The 22,371-nt window shown below is 44.7% G+C and overlaps 1 protein-coding gene across 2 annotated transcripts in view; it reads right to left on the bottom strand.

The window, feature by feature from the left end:
- Positions 1-22,371, bottom strand: part of LOC139380137 (t-SNARE domain-containing protein 1-like) — a 123,882-nt gene that overhangs the window by 21,056 nt on the left and 80,455 nt on the right. Inside the window, exons 11-12 of one of the 2 annotated variants that reach the window (XM_071122590.1) lie at positions 6,315-6,424; positions 5,739-5,767 (exon numbers count right to left, since the gene is read on the bottom strand). In XM_071122590.1, the coding sequence (XP_070978691.1) occupies positions 6,329-6,424 (96 nt within the window). In that variant the 3' untranslated portion in view covers positions 5,739-5,767; positions 6,315-6,328. Of the gene's footprint in view, positions 1-5,738; positions 5,768-6,314; positions 6,425-22,371 lie in introns of those variants that run through there. The other variant, XM_071122583.1, reaches the window with a different exon arrangement.

Here is a 22,371-nt window from a genome sequence, read left to right as displayed (position 1 = left end):
CTTTGGAAGTATGCTTGGGGTCATTGTCCATTTGGAAGACCCATTTGCGACCAGCTTTAACTTCCTAACTGATGTCTTGAGATGTTGCTTCCTTATATCCACATCATTTTCCTGCCTCATGATGCCATCTATTTGGTGAAGTGCACCAGTCCCTCCTGCAGCAAAGCACCCCCACAACATGATGCAACCACCCCTGTGCTTCACGGTTGGGATGGTGTTCTTCGGTTTGCAAGCCTCCCCCTTTTCATCCAAACACAACAATGGTCATTATGGCCAAACAGTTATATTTGTGTTTCATTAGACCAGAGGACATTTCTCCAAAAAGTATGATCTTTGTCCCAATGTGCAGTTGCAAACTGTAGTCTGTTTTTTATGGCAGTTTTTGAGCAGTGGCTTCTTCCTTGCTGAGCGGCCTTTCAGGTTATGTCAATATAGGACTTTTACTGTGGATATAGATACTTTTGTACCTGTTTCCTCCAGCATCTTCACAAGGTGCTTTGCTGTTGTTCTGGGATTGATTTGCACTTTTCGCACCAAAGTACGTTCATTTCTAGGAGACAGAATGCATCTCCTTCCAGAGCATTGTGATAGCTGCGTGTTCTCATGGTGTTTATACTTGCGTATTACTGTTTGTACAGATGAACGTGGTACCTTCAGGCGTTGGAAATTGATCCCAAGGATGGACAAGACTTGTGGAGGTTGACAATTTTTTTCTGAGGTCTTGGCTGATTTCTTTTGATTTTTCCATGATGTCAAGCAAAGAGGCACTGAGTTTGAAGGTAGGCCTTGAAATACATCCACAGGTACACCTCCAATTGACTCAAATGATGTCAATTACCCTATCAGAAGCTTCTAAAGCCATGACATATATTTTCCAAGCTGTTTAAAGGCACAGTCAACTTAGTGTATGTGAACTTCTGACCCACTGGAATTGTGATACAGTGAATTATAAGTGAAATAATCTGTCTGTAAACAATTGTTGGAAAAATTACTTGTGTCATGCACAAAGTAGATGTCCTAACTGACTTGCCAAAACTATAGTTTCTTAAGAAGAAATTTGTGGAGTGGTCAAAAAAATTGTTTTAATGACTCCAACCTAACTGTACGCAAACTTCTGACTTCAACTGTAGGTATTCCTCTTGTCCAGAGAAATAGACTGTATAGACAGTCAGCAGCAGAAACAAATCTAGTCAGGCATTTATAAAAACAGAGCAGTTCTAGAAAGGATTTTGGATGTGACACTGTACTTAGCATCTAGGAATCTTCCATTCTGGGGGAAGTCACTCAATCTTCATGACGTGCTGTCAAATTCTGACCCAATGTTAACTGAGCACTTACAGAAAGACAGGGACAAAAAGAAAGGAGCACGACTGACTCATTACCTCAGCCCTGAGAGCCAAAGCGAGTTCATGTGGTCAAAGGGTTTCGAAAACAATACTTTATGAAAGAGAAGATGCATTCCATAACTCGGGTATATGTGATGCAACTCCAGACATTTCCCATACTGAGCAAAATGTATTATTGGTGAGATAGGGACACAAAGATAAAGTTCAGGGAACAGGTGAATGGGAAATAATTGAATGTTTTCTTGACTTTAAAGACTTTGTTAGATAGACAGGCAGTGAAATTTCTGAAATGATTTTGAGTGCATTGGAAGGGCCTGGTATTGACACAGCAGATTACCGTCGTCAAGGTAAAAGTAATGGTGCAAATATGTCAGGGAAAGTGGAGGGAGTTCAAGCACACATACTGGAAAAGAATCCACTGGCCACATACACACCTTGTGCCTCCCATACTATTAATCTTGTGGGTGTACATGCAGCTCAGTCGTGTCCAGGAGTATCAACCTTTTTTGGCTGTGTGAATCGTCTACAATCTGTTCAGTGCCAGCCCAGAGTGATGGACCATTCTCAAGGAAAAGACTGGTTGCTGTCTTAACTGCCTTTCAGACACATGATGGCGTGTGCGAATTGCTGCTGTCAGAACAGTGGCAACTCATTTACCGTCTATCATCAAGGCCCTAGGCATGCTTCTTGCTACCTGCAGCCTGACAAACGAAGTCAAATCTGAGGCAAAAGGTCTGAAAAGCTACTTCATGTCTTTCAAGGCTTGAAACATAATAATGGGCAAAGCTCTTAAAGACTTACGCAGAACGAGTTACAGCTGTAATCGCTGCCAAATGTGATTCTTTGCATGTATTGACTATTGGGTGTGAATACTTATGTAAATTAGATTTTTCTGTATTAATTTTCAATAAATTTGTAAAAATATCTAAAAACATGTTTTCACTTTGTCATTATGGGTTATAGTGTGTAGATGGGTGAGATAAAACAACATCTATTGAATCCATTTGGAATCCAGGCTGTAGCACAACAAAATGGGAAATAGGTCAAGGGGTATAAATACTTTCTGAAGGCACTGTATGTGTGAAGATGTGCTTACGTGTTTTATGTTTTGAGGGTGCTCCAGGGTGTGCTTGTAATCTCTCTGATTGTGTTTGTGTAAACTGGAGACTCTCTATGATCAGACAGCACTGTGTCCCTGGTCCCCCGCTTGACTTGTTCTCCCGGTGTGTGTGTGTGCATATGTGTGTGTGTTTGTACAACGCTACCTGACTACTGATCAATGCACTGCAGTAGAGGGTCTCCCACGAGTGTCCATTCACATGATTCCCTGTTTGAAGCCAGTTAAGAGGAGAGTCCCAAATCAACCATTCCAATATAGTGTTGTAGTGGTACAGTGGTGTAATATGATGATGATAGCCTTTTTAGCCACAATGGCAACCGTTACTAGAAAGGAATACAATTGTCAGTTTTTAGAGCAAATGTCCTAATGTGTCATTATCAGACAATGTTGTCTGCAAATTGTATGCACACCACACTGATTAGTGGCCCTTTCACATGCTAAATGTATTGGGGGGACATGCACCACTATATTAGATAAATAGGGGAAATCCATTACGTAAATGGGGCCCCGTGTGAGGAGAATCCCAGTAACTGGACTAACATCTGGATACGTAATGATATCCAACAGCCAGTATAGCTGTTAGGATACAGACTAGACAGGCACATGTCTAGTGTACATGGTCACTACTTGATTAGACGAAACCCCTTGAAAGCTCTCTCATTCAGCACCCCCTGATTTCTGCGATCATTCCTCCCCATACACACAAAGACCTTGTGTAGTTACAGTTAGCACATGGTCCTAACATGCACATTGAAAAATCTCACTTCCCAAATGAGTCTGTAAACAGGATGTGAAGGCGGTGCCGGCAACATCATTTGCAGAAACAAGTGTCAGGGTGCAGTTATGGCGTTATTTAGTGCACCATAAAGAGCCAGGCTATTGATTCGAGAGCAGAAGCGGCTCCGAAGTGATTTCTGTCGTCGTCACTCTCATTAAACTGATGTATAGTGCTCGCTATTCTCCTCTCTGCCCATCTGCCTTTGTATCTCTCTGTGTCTATCTATATCCTCTATACTCCTCGGTGTTTGTTCATACCGGTCCACATCATCCTGTCTCTGTCTATAGTGTTCACCATTCTCATCTATGCCTCTCTCTCTCTCTATGTTTATATCCTCTCTAACCCTCACTGTGTGTTCATAGTTCGTACCTGTCAATATTTCTCCTCTCTATGACTATGTAATGCTGTCTCTCTCTCTCTCTTTGTATCGCTGTCTTTCATTATGTTTCTGTATAACATACTATTGTCTACTCCAGCTAGAGTATGTGGGAGTACTGAAAAGCGCTATACAAATAAAGTTATTATGATTAGGGGTTATTATTATTTGAGAGTACTGCAGTCTAGTACCGTTACTTTCTTCAAAATCTGCCAACAGCATCAAGGAGAATGGAAGAAGGCCCAACAACCAACAACAATGGGAGGAAAACTGAATTTGCTGTTGGTACATACTCGGAACGCTTAATTCTGTTTAAACTCTGTTTGTTTATTTGAATCCTGTTTCTGGTACAAGAACTGGCAGACTATACCAGGCTTATGGCTGCGTCTGCTTTGGCAAGAACCCAGGCGGTTCTGCTAAGCCTGTACTCTTCCTCCTCTATAGGGCTCAGTACACACACACACACACACACACACACACACACACACACACACACACACACACACACACACACACACACACACACACACACACACACACACACACACACACACACACACCCTCACACACACACACACCAACTTGAGAAATTCCATCTCATCTGTTCCAAATGATTTGGTACGAATTGCTCCACAAACCTGCAGACCCACTAATCTGTGACCTGAGAGAATCAACGTGAGGAAGATAACTAGAGAACACCTCCCAACAGGGCCTCAACCTCCCATTCAAGATGAATCAATTGGCTTTACAATACAGTGACTATGATTGTGTTTGCGTGTGGGTTGAGGTGTATTTGTGTATGTCAGACAAGAGGCCTGAATGTAATTCCATCAGTGGTAGATAAAGACGCCAGACTGTGGGTTCATGTAGATTGGTTACGTTATCATTTAAGGAAAGTTGTGGTTTTCCATCAACATCCAATGACATTTATGAATTCATCTGTTAATTATTGAATAGTGGCCAAAGTCTTCTACACTGATTCTATCCTCTGCTGAGCTGATGGTGAGGGTCTTTGTTTCTGTCACAAAACCCAACGTTTGGAAGAAATCTGTCATTTCCTGTAAAGGCAGAGAAACATTCTTCAACCTTTTACGCTAGCTACACAATGAGCTAGCCAACCACATGAGACATTCAAGCTGCTAGATGTGAGGCTACAAGTGAACAAAAATCATTACTTGTGGTTGGAATTACATGTACATGTCATTGTCCAAACTGAAGAAGAAAAGATGTCTGCAAAAATATAATGTGAAGGAGCAGCAATATACAATATATTATTTTAAGAACAACTGCTCTTTCCATGACATAGACTGACCAGGTGAATCCAGGTGAACGCTATGATCCCTTATTGATGTCACTTGTTAAATTCACTTCAATCAGTGTAGACGAAGGGGAGGAGACAGGTTAAAGAAGGACTTTCAAGCATTGAGACAATTGAGACATGGATTGTGTATGTGTGCCATTCCGAGGGTAAGTGGGCGAGACAAAACAAGGTAGTGCCTTTGAACAGGGTATGGTAGTAGGTGTGAGGCGCACCGGTTTGTGTCAAGAACTGCAATGCTGCTGGGTTTTTCATGCTCAACAGTTCCCCGTGTTTATCAAGAATGGTCAGCCACCCAAGGACATCCAGCCAACTTGACACAACTGTGGGAAACGTTGGAGTCAACATGGGCCAACGTCCCTGTGGAGAGCGTTTCGGCAGCTTGTAGAGTCCATGCCCTGATGACTTGAGACTGGTCGTAGGGCAGTTATATATGAAAATGAATCGTTCCGCACCACATTTCCTCTGGACAGAAAACCCTTAAACATTGATTTGCTATAAAAGCAAATATGTCAAGCTGAACTTTTTATTTACTTTGCTGTCTTGCTGCTATGAACGTTGCTAGTCAATGTCAGTCACTTACAGAGTGTGTCCTCTGACTAGGATTCCAATTATTGATCCAATTCAAGAAGGAAGCCTTCCTGCACATTACTGACAATCCAATTAAAAAGCTGTGTTTTCGTAAAATCCCTATACAGTCTTTGAGCTGATGCTAAATCTCTTATCACAACATAAAACTATTGCCACTGAACGCATCCTTAAAGGACAAGTTAGCTTCTGTCACTTGTTTTTGATAAACTTACCCCAACCAGCGATTCAGTTCTTCATCCTGGTTCGCGGATATCAAATCAAATCAAATCACATTTTATTAGTCACATGCGCCGAATACGACAGGTGTTTTACCTTACAGTGAAATGCTTACTTACAAAGCCCCTAAACGACAATGCAGCTAAAAAATATGAATGTGAAATAAAAATAACGTAATGTTCATGATGACACAATTACATGTGTACAACATCTAAAGACCTGCATCACTGTACTGATAACTTTCCCGATTCTAAAAGGAATCATTTGGGTTCTTTTGGAGCATTTGTTGATGTTATTCAGAACCCCCTACTGCACAATGAGGATGAGGAAGTGAATCGCTGGTTGGGGTAAGTTTCTCAAAAACAAGTGAAATCTGAAAAAAAAAGTGTCTGGACCCTTCTATAACATGCTGTTTACATTTGGTTTACAATCAGAATAGAATGTCAATATAGCAATCAATACGCCAATATAGTATCTGTATAACAATATCAGTACTAAGTAAAGCTCTGTTTTTTGGGCTGCTGCTGGTTGATAAACACCAGTAGTGATGGAGGGGTTAGGAGGCTTACCTCTGGAGTTGGTTTCATTTTCTTGCTGACACAGCGATGATGATGATGAGGAGGGTGAGGATGAAGCCTCCCGCCACCAGCATGTAACACTTCCTCTTCCTAATCTGCCTCTGTGGGTCAGATCAGATTAGATTCAATTAGAAAATTATAGAATCTGCAACATATTCAATACATACAAAAACACAAACATGTAATCTCCTCCAGGCACCCATCGTAATACCAGGTGAAATGGCTGAAACACAATTCTGGGTTTTTGGGTTACCTTAGGTTTGTACATCAGAATGTGTTTTCAGAAACAACTTGTCATGAAGACTTGATTTGAGATGGGTCAAGTGCTTGGTGGTTATTGATGAGAGAAACATTAAGAGCCAGTAGTGTCTGATCACAGAACACAGAAACAACAGTATTTTCCTTCAAATACTCTCTTTCCTCTTTTCTTTCTTCTAATATAATTGGTGTAATTTAAAACTAGAAATGTTTCAAGCAACTTCCCGCATAGAACACAAGCTGTGTCATCCTCTCATGTTCATTACCCTCAATGTATGGTAAAAAAAAAATGAATGAATGAAAAAGAAACTCAACTTTGGTAAATAAATAGAAATGAAAATAACTAGAATGGAGAACAGAGGTTAGAGATATTTCTATATTTCCCTGGCTCCTAGCCTCCTCAGGCGATGGGTGATGTGTCAGAGCAGGGAGGGGAGACCAGAATGTTGTTTTCAAATGCTTTTTCTTTCTCTTTTTTCCTCCCCGTTTTCCGCTACAAAGGCAGTGAGAGCGGCTGCGTTAGACCAGAGCTGGGTCTGGAGTCTTTAAATCCTGACTCGCTTCAAAGCAATTCATCTTCTGAGACTCAAAACAGGCTTTCTATGTGGAGAGAGAGAGAGAGAGAGAGAGAGAGAGAGAGAGAGAGAGAGGGGGAAAAAAAACTGCTGTCGAGTAATTTTCAGTTTAAACGTTCCACTCCACAACAATTTGCATAAGCAGCCCTGCGTCTGTGATAAGAAGATTGGTAATTTTCAAAGGCTCTGTGGGGATTGAGAATTAAAAGCCTTTCTCCGCTATCTCCTCTCTTGCAGCTGGCCACCACAGATTCCCCGGCTTCTCTCTCACATTTCCTTATAAACTGTGCCTTATAAACTTTCTCTCCCATCCTCTCTCCTTCTCCCTGCCTGAACACAGCAGTCGCACAGTGCAGTTTCTCTCTCTCTCTCGATCTCTCGTCCCTATTCCACTGTTATTTAGGCAGAACAGACAAATAAATATGGTAGAGAGAGGGAAAAATGGTTTACTATAACAAAGGAACTGTTGCAGTATTTTTAAACTTGAATATTCCAGCCACAGGGCCGTGAGAGAGAGATGGGAGAGGGAGACACACTGAGAGCAGAGAGAGGGGGGGACTGAGACAGAACTGAGCAAAGGAAGAAATGCTCTTATCACTAATTTCCTAATCCTCAGGAGAGTGTGTCCTGTAGGCCTGTGGTTGATGACCTTGTACACTGCAGTTCCCTGGGAGGAGGAGAGGGGAGGACTAGAGAGGATCTCCCCAGCTCTATTCCGCTCAGTCTGAATGACCAAGAACAGGACAAACCTTAACCTCAAGCATTTGGTAAATTCTTGCATTGCTCCATATGTCCCCATCTCCCTATCCACCCCCCCCCCCCCCTTCCCTCTCTCTCTGCCACTTGCCCACCCGCGCCCGTTCCCGCTGGCTCTCACCCCTGATCCTTTCAGTCTCAGTGTTGTCATTGTCATGGCAAGGTTCTAAGAAATCCCCTTTGTCAGCATAAAGGTCTGGTCAAGGATAAGGGTCAACTGGGTTAGAATGAGCTAGAGAGGGGCTGAAAGAGAAATGAGCTTTATACAATATGTGGCACCTTGAATCCACTCAGTTAATCTCAGAGCCAAAGTCAGAGGAGCGGAGTAAGGGCTCTGCTGAAGAAAGCTTGGTCTCTTGGTGAGGATACGTTTGGAAACGGTCACAAACGCCAAAACGTTGACATATTTTTCTAGCTATACTGTAACGTTGTTTCATGTCCCCAAACATGACAATGTGGTACCAGGTATGTGTACATTTCCCAAACATATTGCCATCTAAAGGTGTTCATGCATTTCACAACCATGCCAGGGACCGTGTGTACTGCCTCAGGGTATGGGAAGCATGAGGCTGCTACACTGCATCCTCACAGTCCAAGATGATCCTCACTGCGGTTATTAGCAGCTGCAAGTCATGTCAGACCGTGCCAGCACGCTCCAAACTCATCACCATTTCTCTCATACAGATAGACAATCTCACATTGAGTTTCCGGGAGGGGAAAGCTATTTACCTTATGTGTGACATTAGAAATGTCTTAATAATACAATAATAATGGCACGCAATGATTACTGACATCATATTTTTTCTCCTTTATCGCATATGGAAGACGAAAACTAGCTGCCTCCTTTGCAATGGGATTATGTGAAATGTGTACAATCTAATTCCCAGTTAACCCTGATAATGATATATAAAAGGCAGTGGTGGGCCGTCAGGGCCAGCAAGGCCTTCTCTGCTGGCCTAAACATCATCAGAATATCATTTTTTTTTAATATATATTTTCCCACAAATATGTATTAAATTATTCCCCAGAGTAAGAGTTATACTCTTCATTTCATAGCTTTCCTCTTCGTTGCACTGCTTCCAGCCCCAGGTTGAGATTTGGAGGGCTGGTCTTTATGTTAGATCTTTTATCCAATCAAATTCAGCCATCATGTGTTGCCAGGGGTCTAAAATCTGCCCTCAGGCCTTCAGAATCAACAGTTCGGGCGCTTGTAGCTTAAAGTGAATGGACATGAAAATTTAGTGTCAACCAATCAGCTTTAGAGTTGGCTATTGTACGCCTGCTGGCTGGCTCCAGTGTTACACATGAGCCAGCTAGCAGGCGTAGTGTGTGCACATCTTTTGATTGGATTACCAATATTGAGAGACAAGTCCTATGGGCAGGTCTATGCAGAACTAGGAAACTGAATTTGATAAACAAATTAATTCACGTACTACTAAGCTGTTTTTTCAACCCACAATGGCAGAAGGAGGAGAAGATATCGATTTGGTCTAGGATATAATTATAACGCCATTCTCAAGATGAACTTTTAGAGAAAAGTTAGACATTGTAAGGAGAGGTCGCCCGACGCTGACGCTACAAAGCCTGTCACAGGCGGGAAAGGGGTTCGTTCGCCACTTTCAAAGTTCCAACTACGAGCGCTATCAATGGCTCACAGGCTCCGAGAAGCACTGCAAACTGTACTGATGGGAATGCCTATTATTTGCAAGTGATCGATTTGGTGTTTGGAGCCACACTGGCTTTGCAAACTTGAGTTGTCTAACCAAGGCAGCAACGAGACACCAAAGTACGGCTGGGCACTTACAAGCAATGGTGCTTTTGAAAACTTTTGGGGACACCCGAGTGGATCTACAGCTCAACGAACAACAGCGCAGGGCAACGGAGCTGCACAATGAAAAGGTGAAGAAAAATAGGGAAATATTGAAAAGACTCATTGATTGTGTCATGTTTTTGGGTAAACAGGAACTGATTTTCTTTGGGTGGGGGGGGCTTAAAGCTCAAAGTTTGTGGACCAGAAATGGATAGAAGAAGAATATTAATATAACTCTGTTGCACTCGACTATGTTCTTGCCTATTAGTTGAACTGTACTGTATTGTACTCTTCCCCTGCAATTCTCTGAATAAAAATGTCAATTTAAAGGTGATGCAACGCCTGGTTATACTGCGATTCTGTCTAAATGTATAGTGTCTAGAGCCATGGCATCATAATGATGGTAATAAGAGGTGGATTAATTCGGGTGGGACTGTGTAGGACCTCACTGAAGGCCCAGGCCCATGGCACCCCACTGATAAAAGGAGTAGCAAACAAACACTCACGGCCAGTCCTGGGACCCTCAGTGGAAGTACAACTGTAACAGGCTCCCTGTCACTTGTCACTGTCTCTGCTGCATCTCCTCTGACTGGACCACAAACCCCTGCCTGTCCCTGTCCCTGCATCGCCTCTGACTGCACCACAAAGCCCTCCCTGTCCCTGTCCCTGTCCCCATATCACCTCAGACTGGACCACAAACCCCCCTGCCTGTCCCTGTCCCCATACCTGTCCCTGCATCGCCACTGACTGCACCACAAACCCCTCCCTGTCCCTGTCCCTGTCCCCATATCACCTCAGACCGGACCACAAACCTCTGCCTGTCCCTGTTCCCATATCACCTCAGACTGCAACACAAACCTCTGCCTGTCCCTGTTCCCATATCACCTCAGACTGCAACACAAACCTCTGCCTGTCCCTGTTCCCATATCACCTCAGACTGCAACACAAACCTCTGCCTGTCCCTGTTCCCATATCACCTCAGACTGCAACACAAACCTCTGCCTGTCCCTGTTCCCACCCCCGTCCCTGCATCGCCACAAACCCCTCCCTGTCCCCATCCCTGTATTGCCTCAGACAGCACCACAAACCTCTCCCTGTCCCTGTCCCCGTCCCTGTCCGTGTCCCCATCCCTGTATTGCCTCAGACAGCACCACAAACATCTCCCTGTCCCTGTCCCCATCCCTGTCCCTGTCCCTGCATTGCCTCAGACAGCAACACAAACCTCTCCCTGTCCTCATCCCTGTCCCCATCCCTGTATTGCCTCAGACAGCACCACAAACCTCTCCCTGTCCTCATCCCTGTCCCTGCATCGCCTCAGACAGCAGCACAAACCTCTCCCTGTCTTCATCCCTGTCCCTGCATCATCTCAGACAGCAGCACAGACCTCTCCCTGTCCCTGTCCCTGCATGGTCTCGGACAGCACCACAAACCTCTCCCTGTCCTCATCCCTGTCCCTGCATCGCCTCAGACAGCACCACAAACCTCTCTCTGTCCTCATCCCTGTCCCTGCATCGCCTCAGACAGCAGCACAAACCTCTCCCTGTCCTCATCCCTGTCCCTGCATTGCCTCAGACAGCAGCACAAACCTCTCCCTGTCCTCATTCCAGTCCCTGCATCGCCTCAGACAGCAGCACAAACCTCTCCCTCTCCCTGTCCTCATCCCTGTCCCTGCATTGCCTCAGACAGCAGCACAAACCTCTCCCTGTCCTCATCCCTGTCACTGCATCGCCTCAGACAGCACCTCAAAACCCCTCTCTGTCCTCATCCCTGTCCCTGCATCGCATCAGACAGCAGTGCAAACCTCTACCTCTCCCTGTCCTCATCCCTGTCCCTGCATCGTCTCAGACAGCAGCACAAACCTCTCTCTGTCCTCATCCCTGTCCCTGCATCGCCTCAGACAGCAGCACAAACCTCTCCCTGTCCTCATCCCTGTCACTGCATCATCTCAGACAGCAGCACAAACCTCTCCCTGTCCCTGTCCCTGCATCGCCTCAGACAGCAGCACAAACCTCTCCCTGTCCTCATCCCTGTCCCTGCATCATCTCAGACAGCAGCACAAACCTCTCCCTGTCCCTGTCCCTGCATGGTCTCGGACAGCACCACAAATCTCTCCCTGTCCCTGTCCTCATCCCTGTCCCTGCATCGCCTCAGACAGCACCACAAACCTACCCCTGTCCTCATCCCTGTCCCTAAATCGCCTCAGACAGAAGCACAAACCTCTCCCTGTCCTCATCCCTGTCCCTGCATCGCCTCAGACAGCACCACAAACCTCTCCCTGTCCTCATCCCTGTCCCTGCATCGCCTCAGACAGCAGCACAAACCTCTCCCTGTCCTCATCCCTGTCCTCATCCCTGTCCCTGCATCGCCTCAGACAGCACCACAAACCTCTCCCTCTCCCTGTCCTCATCCCTGTCCCTGCATCGCCTCAGACAGCACCACAAACCTCTCCCTGTCCTCATCCCTGTCCCTGCATTGCCTCAGACAGCACCACAAACCTCTCCCTCTCCCTGTCCTCATCCCTGTCCCTGCATTGCCTCAGACAGCACCACAAACCTCTCCCTGTCCTCATCCCTGTCCCTGCATTGCCTCAGACATTACCACAAACCTCTCCCTGTCCTCATTCCTGTCCCTGCATCGCCTCAGACAGCACCACAAACCTCTCCCTCTCCCTATCCTCATCCCTGTCCCTGCATCGCCTCAGACAGCAGCACAACCTCTCCCTGTCCTCATCCCTGTCCCTGCATCGCCTCAGACAGCAGCACAACCTCTCCCTGTCCTCATCCCTGCCCCTGCATCGCCTCAGACAGCAGCACAAACCTCTCTGTGTCCTCATCCCTGTCCCTGCATCGCCTCAGACGGCACGACAAACCTCTCCCTGTCCTCGTCCCTGTCCCTGCATCGTCTCAGACAGCAGCACAAACCTCTCTCTGTCCTCATCCCTGTCCCTGCATCGCCTCAGACAGCAGCACAAACCTCTCCCTGTCCTCATCCCTGTCCCTGCATCATCTCAGAAAGCAGCACAAACCTCTCCCTGTCCCTGTCCCTGCATGGTCTCGGACAGCACCACAAATCTCTCCCTGTCCCTGTCCCCATCCCTGTCCCTGCATTGCCTCAGACAGCACCACAAACCTCTCCCTGTCCTCATCCCTGTCCCTGCATTGCCTCAGACAGCACCACACACCTCTCCCTGTCCTCATCCCTGTCCCTGCATCGCCTCAGACAGCACCACAAACCTCTCCCTCTCCCTGTCCTCATCCCTGTCCCTGCATTGCCTCAGACAGCACCACAAACCTCTCCCTGTCCTCATCCCAGTCCCTGCATCGCCTCAGACAGCACCACAAACCTCTCCCTGTCCCTGCATTGTCTCAGACAGCAGCACAAACCTCTCCCTGTCCCTGTCCCTGCATTGTCTCGGACAGCACCACAAACCTCTAACTGTCCCTGTCCCCGTCCCTGTCCCTGTCCATGCATCGCCCCAGACAGCACCACAAACCTACCCCTGTCCTCATCCCTGTCCCTGCATCGCCTCAGACAGCAGCACAAACCTCTCCCTGTCCTCATCCCTGTCCCTGCATCGCCTCAGACAGCACCACAAACCTCTCCCTGTCCTCATCCCTGTCCCTGCATCGCCTCAGACAGCAGCACAAACCTAAACCTGTCCTCATCCCTGTCCCTGCATCGCCTCAGACAGCACCACAAACCTCTCCCTGTCCTCATCCCTGTCCCTGCATCGCCTCAGACAGCAGCACAAACCTCTCCCTGTCCTCATCCCTGTCCCTGCATTGCCTCAGACAGCACCACAAACCGCTCCCTCTCCCTGTCCTCATCCCTGTCCCTGCATTGCCTCAGACAGCACCACAAACCTCTCCCTGTCCTCATTCCTGTCCCTGCATTGCCTCAGACAGCACCATAAACCTCTCCCTGTCCTCATGCCTGTCCCTGCATCGCCTCAGACAGCACCACAAACCGCTCCCTCTCCCTGTCCTCATCCCTGTCCCTGCATTGCCTCAGACAGCACCACAAACCTCTCCCTGTCCTCATTCCTGTCCCTGCATTGCCTCAGACAGCACCATAAACCTCTCCCTGTCCTCATGCCTGTCCCTGCATCGCCTCAGACAGCACCACAAACCTCTCCCTCTCCCTGTCCTCATCCCTGTCCCTGCATTGCCTCAAACAGCACCACAAACCTCTCCCTGTCCTCATCCCTGTCCCTGCATCGCCTCAGACAGCACCACAAACCTCTCCCTGTCCTCATCCTTGTCCCTGCATCGCCTCAGACAGCACCACAAACCTCTCCCTGTCCTCATCCCTGTCCCTGCATCGCCTCAGACAGCACCACAAACCTCTCCCTGTTCTCATCCCTGTCCCTGCATTGCCTCAGACAGCACCACAAACCTCTCTCTCTCCCTGTCCTCATCCCTGTCCCTGCATTGCCTCAGACAGCACCACAAACCTCTCCCTCTCCCTGTCCTCATCCCTGTCCCTGCATCGCCTCAGACAGCACCACAAACCTCTCCCTGTCCCTGCATCGTCTCAGACAGCAGCACAAACCTCGCCCTGTCCCTGTCCCTGCATTGTCTCGGACAGCACCACAAACCTCTAACTGTCCCTGTCCCCGTCCCTGTCCCTGTCCATGCATCATCTCAGACAGCACCACTACATTTAGCCCAGCTGCACTCTGGTATTCTGTCTGTGTTTCTCATGTATCTGTGTCTGTGTTTCTCATGTATCTGTGTCTGTGTTTCTTCTGTGTCTGTGTCTGTGTTTCTCATGTATCTGTGTCTGTGTTTCTCATGTATCTGTGTCTGTGTTTCTTATGTATCTGTGTCTGTGTTTCTTATGTATCTGTGTCTGTGTTTCTTATGTATCTGTGTCTGTGTTTCTCATGTATCTGTTTCTGTGTTTCTCATGTATCTGTGTCTGTGTTTCTTATGTATCTGTGTCTGTGTTTCTTATGTATCTGTGTCTATTTTTCTTAACTATCTGTGTCTTTGTTTCTCATGTATCTGTGTCTGTGTTTCTCATGTATCTGTGTCTGTGTTTCTCATGTATCTGTGTCTGTGTTTCTTATGTATCTGTGTCTGTGTTTCTTATGTATCTGTGTCTATTTTTCTTACGTATCTGTGTCTTTGTTTCTCATGTATCTGTGTCTGTGTTTCTCATGTATCTGTGTCTGTGTTTCTCATGTATCTGTGTCTGTGTTTCTCATGTATCTGTGTCTGTGTTTCTCATGTATCTGTGTCTATTTTTCTTATGTATCTGTGTCTGTGTTTCTCATGTATCTGTGTCTTTGTTTCTCATGTATCTGTGTCTATGAAATAGGCTTATTTTGGAAGACAAACACATGGGATGTACGTTACATGAATATGTAAAGAGCATGTTTCCCTAGTCAGAATCATATAATCTAAAGTTTTAAAGCACCAAGTATAATTTTGTTTCAACTCCAATTCTGAAGTTTTCACGGATGGATAGAGACGGGGAGGATGTTGAATTGTTGTTCAAGTGGAGAACTGACCTTCTGGGGAAATTAATGTTGTCAAATAACTATATAAAAGACAGACCGGCTACACCTTCTTTCCTGCTCTAGACTAAAAGCACCAATAGATACGGCTGTTGACTGTCTGTCTGCCCAGAGATATTTACTCTGTGGATGTTTTAGTGTGTGTTGACCTTGTATCAAATCAAACTGTATTGGTCACGTACACATACTGTATTATGTTATCGCGGGTGTAGCGAAATTCTTATGTTCCTAGCTTCAAAAGTGCAGTAATACGTAAGAATACAAAACAATACATGCAAATAAAATACAAATGTATTAATTCATAAATATAGACATATTAGAACAAGCAATGTCAGAGGGCGGAATATATACACTGAGTGTACAAAACAGTAGGAACACCTTCCGGACATTGAGTTGCACCCCAATTTTGCCCTCAGAACAGCCTCAATTCGTTGGGGCATGGACACTACAAGGTGTCGAAAGCATTCCACAGGGATGCTGGCCCATGTTGACTCCAATGCTTCCCACAGTTGTGTCAAGTTGGCTGGATGTCCCTTGGATGGTGGACCATTCTTGATACACATGGGAAACTTTTGAGCGCGAAAAACCCAGCCGCTTTGCAGTTCTTGACACACTCAAACCAGTGCGCCTGGCACCTACTACCATACTCCGTTCAATGGTACTGAAATTCACCCTCTGAATGGCACACATACACAATCCATGTCTAAATTGTCTCATGGCTTAAAAATCCTTCTTTAACTGTCTCTTCCCCTTCATCTAAACTGATTGAAGTGGATTTAACAAGTGACATCAATAAGGGATCATACTCACCTGGATTCACCCGGTCAGTTTATGTCAATGTTTTGTTTTGTACACAGTGTATATTACCTGATGGTGTGTATAGACATTATGGACAGTATATGAATAGAAAAGGTGTGTACAGCAGTAGTTATATAGGATGAGCATTGACTAGAATACAGTATATACATATGAAGTGGGTAAAACAGTATGGAAACATTATTCAAGTGACCAGTGTTCAATGACTATGTACATAGGGCAGCAGTCTCCAAGGTGCAGGGTAGAGTGCCGAGTGGTAGCTGGCTGGTGACAGTGACTAATGTTCAGGGCAGGGTACTGGGCGGAGGCCGGGTAGAAGCGTTTTTTTCAGTCTCTCGGTCCCAGCATTGATGCACTTGTACTGTCTCCGCCTTCTAGATGGTAGGGGGAGAACAGGCCGTTGCTTGGGTGGTTGAAGTCCTTGGTGATCTTCAAGGCCTTCCAGGGTCAAAGTGTGCTGTAGATGTACTGGAGGGTAGGCAGTGTGCCACTGGTGATGCGTTGGGCTGACCGCACTACCCTCTGGAGAGCCTTGCGGTTGCGGAAGGTGCAGTTGCCGTTCCAGGCGGCGGTACAGCCTGACAGGATGCTCACAATGGTGCATCTGTAGAAGTTTGTGAGGGTCCTAGCAGCCAAGCCACATTTCTTCAGCCTCCTGTTTATTCTGTATACCGGGGTATTTAGAAATGGCCACTGGATGGTCTTTCAATACCGCCAAAACTACTGAAACTATTTATTTGAAGTTTTCAATACATTGTAATATTTGTAGCTATTTTTTAAGTAAATACCTGCAGTCAACTTGTGCAGTGTGTTAGGAGATGAAGTAGATTGTGTTCTTATTTCACCTGTCACATTATTTTACATTATGAAGCTTACTTAGTTCCCCAGCACAGTTGAGCCAGTCATGTGTTTGTTTGTAAATAGCTGTGTATTGACAGGGGTCACATTTTATATTGAAAGTCAGTGTTTTTTTTCTTCAATAGAGTGATCAAGGACGTGCAACTATAGTTTTCCTTCACAGAAAATACATTAGCGCAACACATTCGTCTTAAAATAGCTTCATTTTCATCAGTTGACAACAGAAGTGCAGCGCTATTTGGCTGGCAGCCACACAACTAAATGAGCTTACAATGAAAAAGCAAAAACGATGCATGGCCATCATGTTTCTAATGTCATAGAAAGAATGAAGCCAGCTACGTTTCCTAATGTTTAGCTTTATTCGCATAATTTTGCATTTTACTGGAAAAAATAATTCTCATCTGAAGCACAACATTTGTTTTCGATCCGTGTATAAAAAAACAAAGCAAGATATTTCTTATGCTTCTTATATTTTTTACTGCATGAAAAACTGCATTAACACGACCCTAGTTTAGCTTACTATCTAAGTAAGTTGCTGAATTAATAAGGTGACAGAGCATCATATTATTTTAGCTGTCTTCCATGTTTGAGAAGTCAAAGCCATTTGGATGAGTTATTTGTACAGCTGCCACTTCAATCTTTATTTCCTTGTGTTTTTTCTACTCTCAGTTCTTGGCCCATCAGTCTGCTCCTACCCCTCTTCTCCAAGCAGAGCAGGCAGGCCCATTGCCCGAGCCACTTCAGACTCCACACTGGAGAGCCAGTACAGCATGCGTCAAAACTTTGTTCATTTGCACAATGTCTCTCGTTCACATTCGCTTGTAAAGGTCCAAACTCCCCAAACATGACATTCAGTAGCTCCTTCCTATATATTTATAACTTTATGATCTGGATTGCCTGTTGATGCAATTAGTTTATTATTGTTTGCACTAGTTAGCATATGTAGCTAGGAGCTTCCATGAAAATTTGCTATTACTTGTGCTAATTTGGTTAGCATTATGCAAACACCCAGTGGGCTTTTGATGCTCCCTTGTGTACTAAACAGGTAATGCCATAAATCCCGGGGTGAGAGAATGATGGTATGATGATATGAACATCTGGATACCGCCCAACCCTAGTGTGCCCCTGCCCGTTTTCAGTGTTTCTCTGTCTTCTATCTGTCAGGCATAAAATAGTCTGCATTTCTCTTTATCTCGCTCCCAACTTCCCTTCCTCCTTCCTTCCTTCCCTCCCTGTCTCCAGCAATATGATAACACCAGGAGCTCCAAAAACAAACCATCTGAATTAGCATGATAGTGGAAATATGTCATATTGATCACAAGAGGAGATTTCCACAAAGGTGGCTGACGGGTTTCAAACAGAGACTGTGACGTCCTATGATGTAATTATGGTAACCACCAATCAAGTGAGTCATTGCCTTTCAATTAATCATTATGCATATTGAGTTTGCTCATTCGTAAATCATTACAAACACATTCCCCATAATCAACTTAATCTAATGGCCGACAGACATTTGAAATTAAATGCAACACTAACAGAAGTGTGTTTGAATGAGTCTATATTAAACCATCATTCAACACATAATAAAACAGCTATGTTTCACTAGCGACATGGAGGCTGTATTATATAATAGTATCGTTACACAGTAATGAACAATCACTGTTCATCTCAGGCTGTTGGACATGGATGGGGCTGAGACACAACATCAGTGTTGTAGCTTGAGGAGTCTTCATGTGAGAGGAGTAATCTGCCTGAGGCTAATGGATTATAGATTCAATTTATTTTCAGTGTAAAGCCTTCTGACATGGTGGGCCATGGACTAAAATGTCATCCCCTTTTAATTGACCATTGGTGCTGTTTGACTGAGTTCATGGAACTGTGCCCTTGACTTTCTGCCATTTGTATGTCTCTCTCTGTGTGTGTGTGTGTGTGTGTGTGTGTGTGTGTGTGTGTGTGTGTCTCTCTCTCTCTCTCTCTTTTTCGCTCTCTGTATCTTTCCCTTCTCCTCTACAGTCTCTTTCTTGCTCTCCTACTCTCTCCTACTCATCTTCTCTCTCTCATTCACTCTCCCACTCTCTGTATATCTCCCTCCTCAACAGTCTCTCTCTTTCTTTCGTTTCTCTCCTTCAATCTCTTTTCCTCCCTACCACTCTTTATATTGCCCCCTGCACAGTGTTTCTCTCTTCCTCTAGACTAGAAACAGCCGCGTGGATTGGCGGAGAGCTAAATTGCTCTACGTGAGCTTGGTCACGGCTCAGCTCTCCTTGCGATAATGAAATGACAATTAATGGGAAAGCTGTGTGCACTCGCTCATTTGCTCACTCACTCGCTCACTTGCTCACTCACTCGCTCACTTGTAGAGCAGCAATAGGAACAGCACGAAACAGAGAAAAAGAAGCCTGTAGGAAGGAGAGCAACTCTCACAAAACTTTGGGGGGGAAAGTAATATGGTTTCTATATACTTTAGTAATCCAACAGAAAAATATAAATGCCAGCATGGATCTGTGAAGAGTGTCCTGACCCTAAACAACTATGGTATTGTTTTTTGGGATATATTACAGTAATATGGAACCTTTTTTCAACAGCAGGGTATTTCTTATGGTGTACATGCTCAATATTCTATTATACTTTAAATAAACTACCCATATAAGAGTAATTGTGTAAGTTATTCAGGAATAATAACTGTGTAAGTTATTCAGGAAGAGTAACTGTGTAAGTTATTCAGGTGTTGTTGGATTCATCCAATAAAATAAATGCATAAAAGCACCTCTCTGAAACAAGCGGATAAATCCCTGACATTGCATGTTGGTCATCTATGTGTGTGTACGGTAGTAGATATGAGAGAGAGGAAAAGTCAAAGAAATGCCATTAGAGAGATAATGATTTAGGAAAAGGGTTGGCTGCTGTTGACAACAAATCACTAAGTAGGACAGTGATATTCATACCATAGATATAAAATAAAGTACAGTAAAAACTGAAACTGAAAAAGTATGAAACAGCACATCAGCTCAAATGGGTGTGTGTTTATGCATGTGTGCCTGTGTGTGTATGTGTGTGTATGTGCTTCAATCTGTAGATAGAGGACTCCTGCTATCTCCAGGAGTGATAATTTGACTTTTTGTCTTAATCTGTTGCTGTCTTTTTGATAGATAGACAGCACTTAAAGTAGATGGCAACCCATGTGGACTTCCTGGTCGCCGGCAGCATTTGGAACTGCCAATCTGCAGCCAAGAACGGCAAGTTCATCTCAGCCTATGCTGGCCCTGACAGAGATATGGATCACCCCAGAGAACACTGCTACTCTAGCTGCTCTCTCTTCATCTGACTATGTGTTCTCTCATAGTCTGAGAGCATCTGGTCATCACGGTGATGTCACAGGGGCTACTCGTTCTAGATGGAGATGTTATATTTTCTCCCTCACTCACCTGTCCATGTCCTCATTTTAATTCCATGCTGTCACTGTCACTTGTCCACTCAAGCTTAACATTGTCATCTATCGCCCACCAGGTGCCCTTGGAGAGCTCCTCAATGAGGCTGACATCTTGATAGGTTAATTTCCTGATGGTGACTCACCACTCAGTGTACTGGGCAACTTCAACCTTCCGACGTCTGCCTTCGATTAATTTCTTTTTTTCTTTTTATGGCTGCAGGGGCAGTATTGAGTAGCTTGGATGAAAAGGTGACCATTGTAAACGGCCAGCTCCTCAGTCTCAGTTGCTAATATATGTATATTATTATTCGTATTGGATAGAAAACACTAAAGTTTCCAAAACTGTCAAAATATTGTCTGTGAGTATAACAGAACTGATATTGCAGGCGAAACCCTGAGGAAAATCAAAACAGGAAGTGGCTTCTATTTTGAAAACTCCATGTTCCATAGCCTCCCTTTGCTGGATTTAAAGGGATATGAACCAGATTATTTTTCTTATTGCTTCCTCAAGGTGTCAACAGTCTTCAGACATAGTTTCAGGCTTTTATTTTGAAAAATGAGCCAGAACGATAACATCGCGTCAAGTGGTCACATGAGTTCTGCTCGCGCAACAGAATTTGGACAGCCATTGTTTTCCCCTCTCCTACTGTGAAAGACATTTGCGGTTGATCTATTATCGATTATATATTTTAAAAACAACCTGAGGATTGATTATAAAAAACATTTGACATGTTTCTGTGGACATTATGGAAACTATTTGGAATTTTCGTCTGCGTTGTCGTGAACGCTCTTTCCTGTGGATTTCTGAACATAACACGCCAAACAAACTGAGGTATTTTGGGTATAAAAATCATCTTTATGGAACAAACGGAACATTTGTTGTGTAACTGGGAGTCTCGTGAGTGAAAACATCCGAAGGTCATCAAAGGTAAACGCTTAATTTGATTGCTTTTCTGATTTTCATGACCAAGCTTCCTGATGCTAAGTGTACTTAATGGTTTGTAGTGCGATCGATAAACTTACACAAACGCTTGGATTGCTTTCGCTGAAAAGCATAATTTCAAAATCTGACATGACAGGTGGATTAACAAAAGGCTAATCTGTGTTTTCCTATGTTGCACTTGTGATTTCATGAATATAAATATTTGTAGTAATATTTATTGAATGTAGCGCTATGCTATTCAGCAGTGGTTGATGACACTTATCCCGATTTCGGGATTGCAGCCATAACAAGTTAAACCTCCTGTTCTTTTGACCTCAGTCTTTCCCAGTCCCCCCCCCCCCCCCCCACTCACAAGGCATGCAATTCGCTTGACCTCAACTTTACTAGATGCTGTTCGCCTACTGATCTCACTGCAATCCCCCTCCAGGTCTCTAATAACTACTTTGTTTCCTTTTTTGTGTCCCTTTCTTCCAACCCTACCCAGAAGGTTATGTGGTCACAATCTTCGCTCTCTGTCTCCCTCTACTCCATCGTTCGTCAACTAGCTTTTCCGAGCTAATAGCTGGGGGGCTAGAACATAATTAGTATATAATATTAGCAAAATTAATTTGCCCACTCTACAAATTAAACAAAGTGTTTAACACATCTGATCAGTACATAATAAACTCAGTGACCATAACATAATGAATTCTGTCACTTAAATGGGTTAAATCTGCAGTTACAAGGAAGAGAGAAAACAGTGGTGGACACGGTGGAAAAACTTGAGGCCTTTACTAGGAAGTTTGAGTTGTTAGATTTGGACTTGTCATCTGGAAGGCTAATGCACTTCAGCACACTGAAGAACGGCAGGCAGAGGGACCAGACAACTTCTCCACAAGATTTGAAGACTACAGCATGCCCAAGGATATCATTGTGTTTGTACGTGATCCTCTCACAGTCCGCCCAGGTGGAGAATTCTCCTCCCTTGCTAAGAAAACGATACCCTTGCTGGATGAGGCTCCAATTCAAACTGAGCTGATTGAATTCCAGACATCGAGCCATCTCAGGGATGCACTCAGGGGTGCCAAGTCCTTGTGGGTTT

The sequence above is a fragment of the Oncorhynchus clarkii genome, chromosome 2 (assembly GCF_045791955.1).
Source record: "Oncorhynchus clarkii lewisi isolate Uvic-CL-2024 chromosome 2, UVic_Ocla_1.0, whole genome shotgun sequence".
Lineage (NCBI taxonomy): Eukaryota > Metazoa > Chordata > Actinopteri > Salmoniformes > Salmonidae > Oncorhynchus > Oncorhynchus clarkii.
This window is presented reverse-complemented; position numbering and strand designations above follow the sequence as displayed.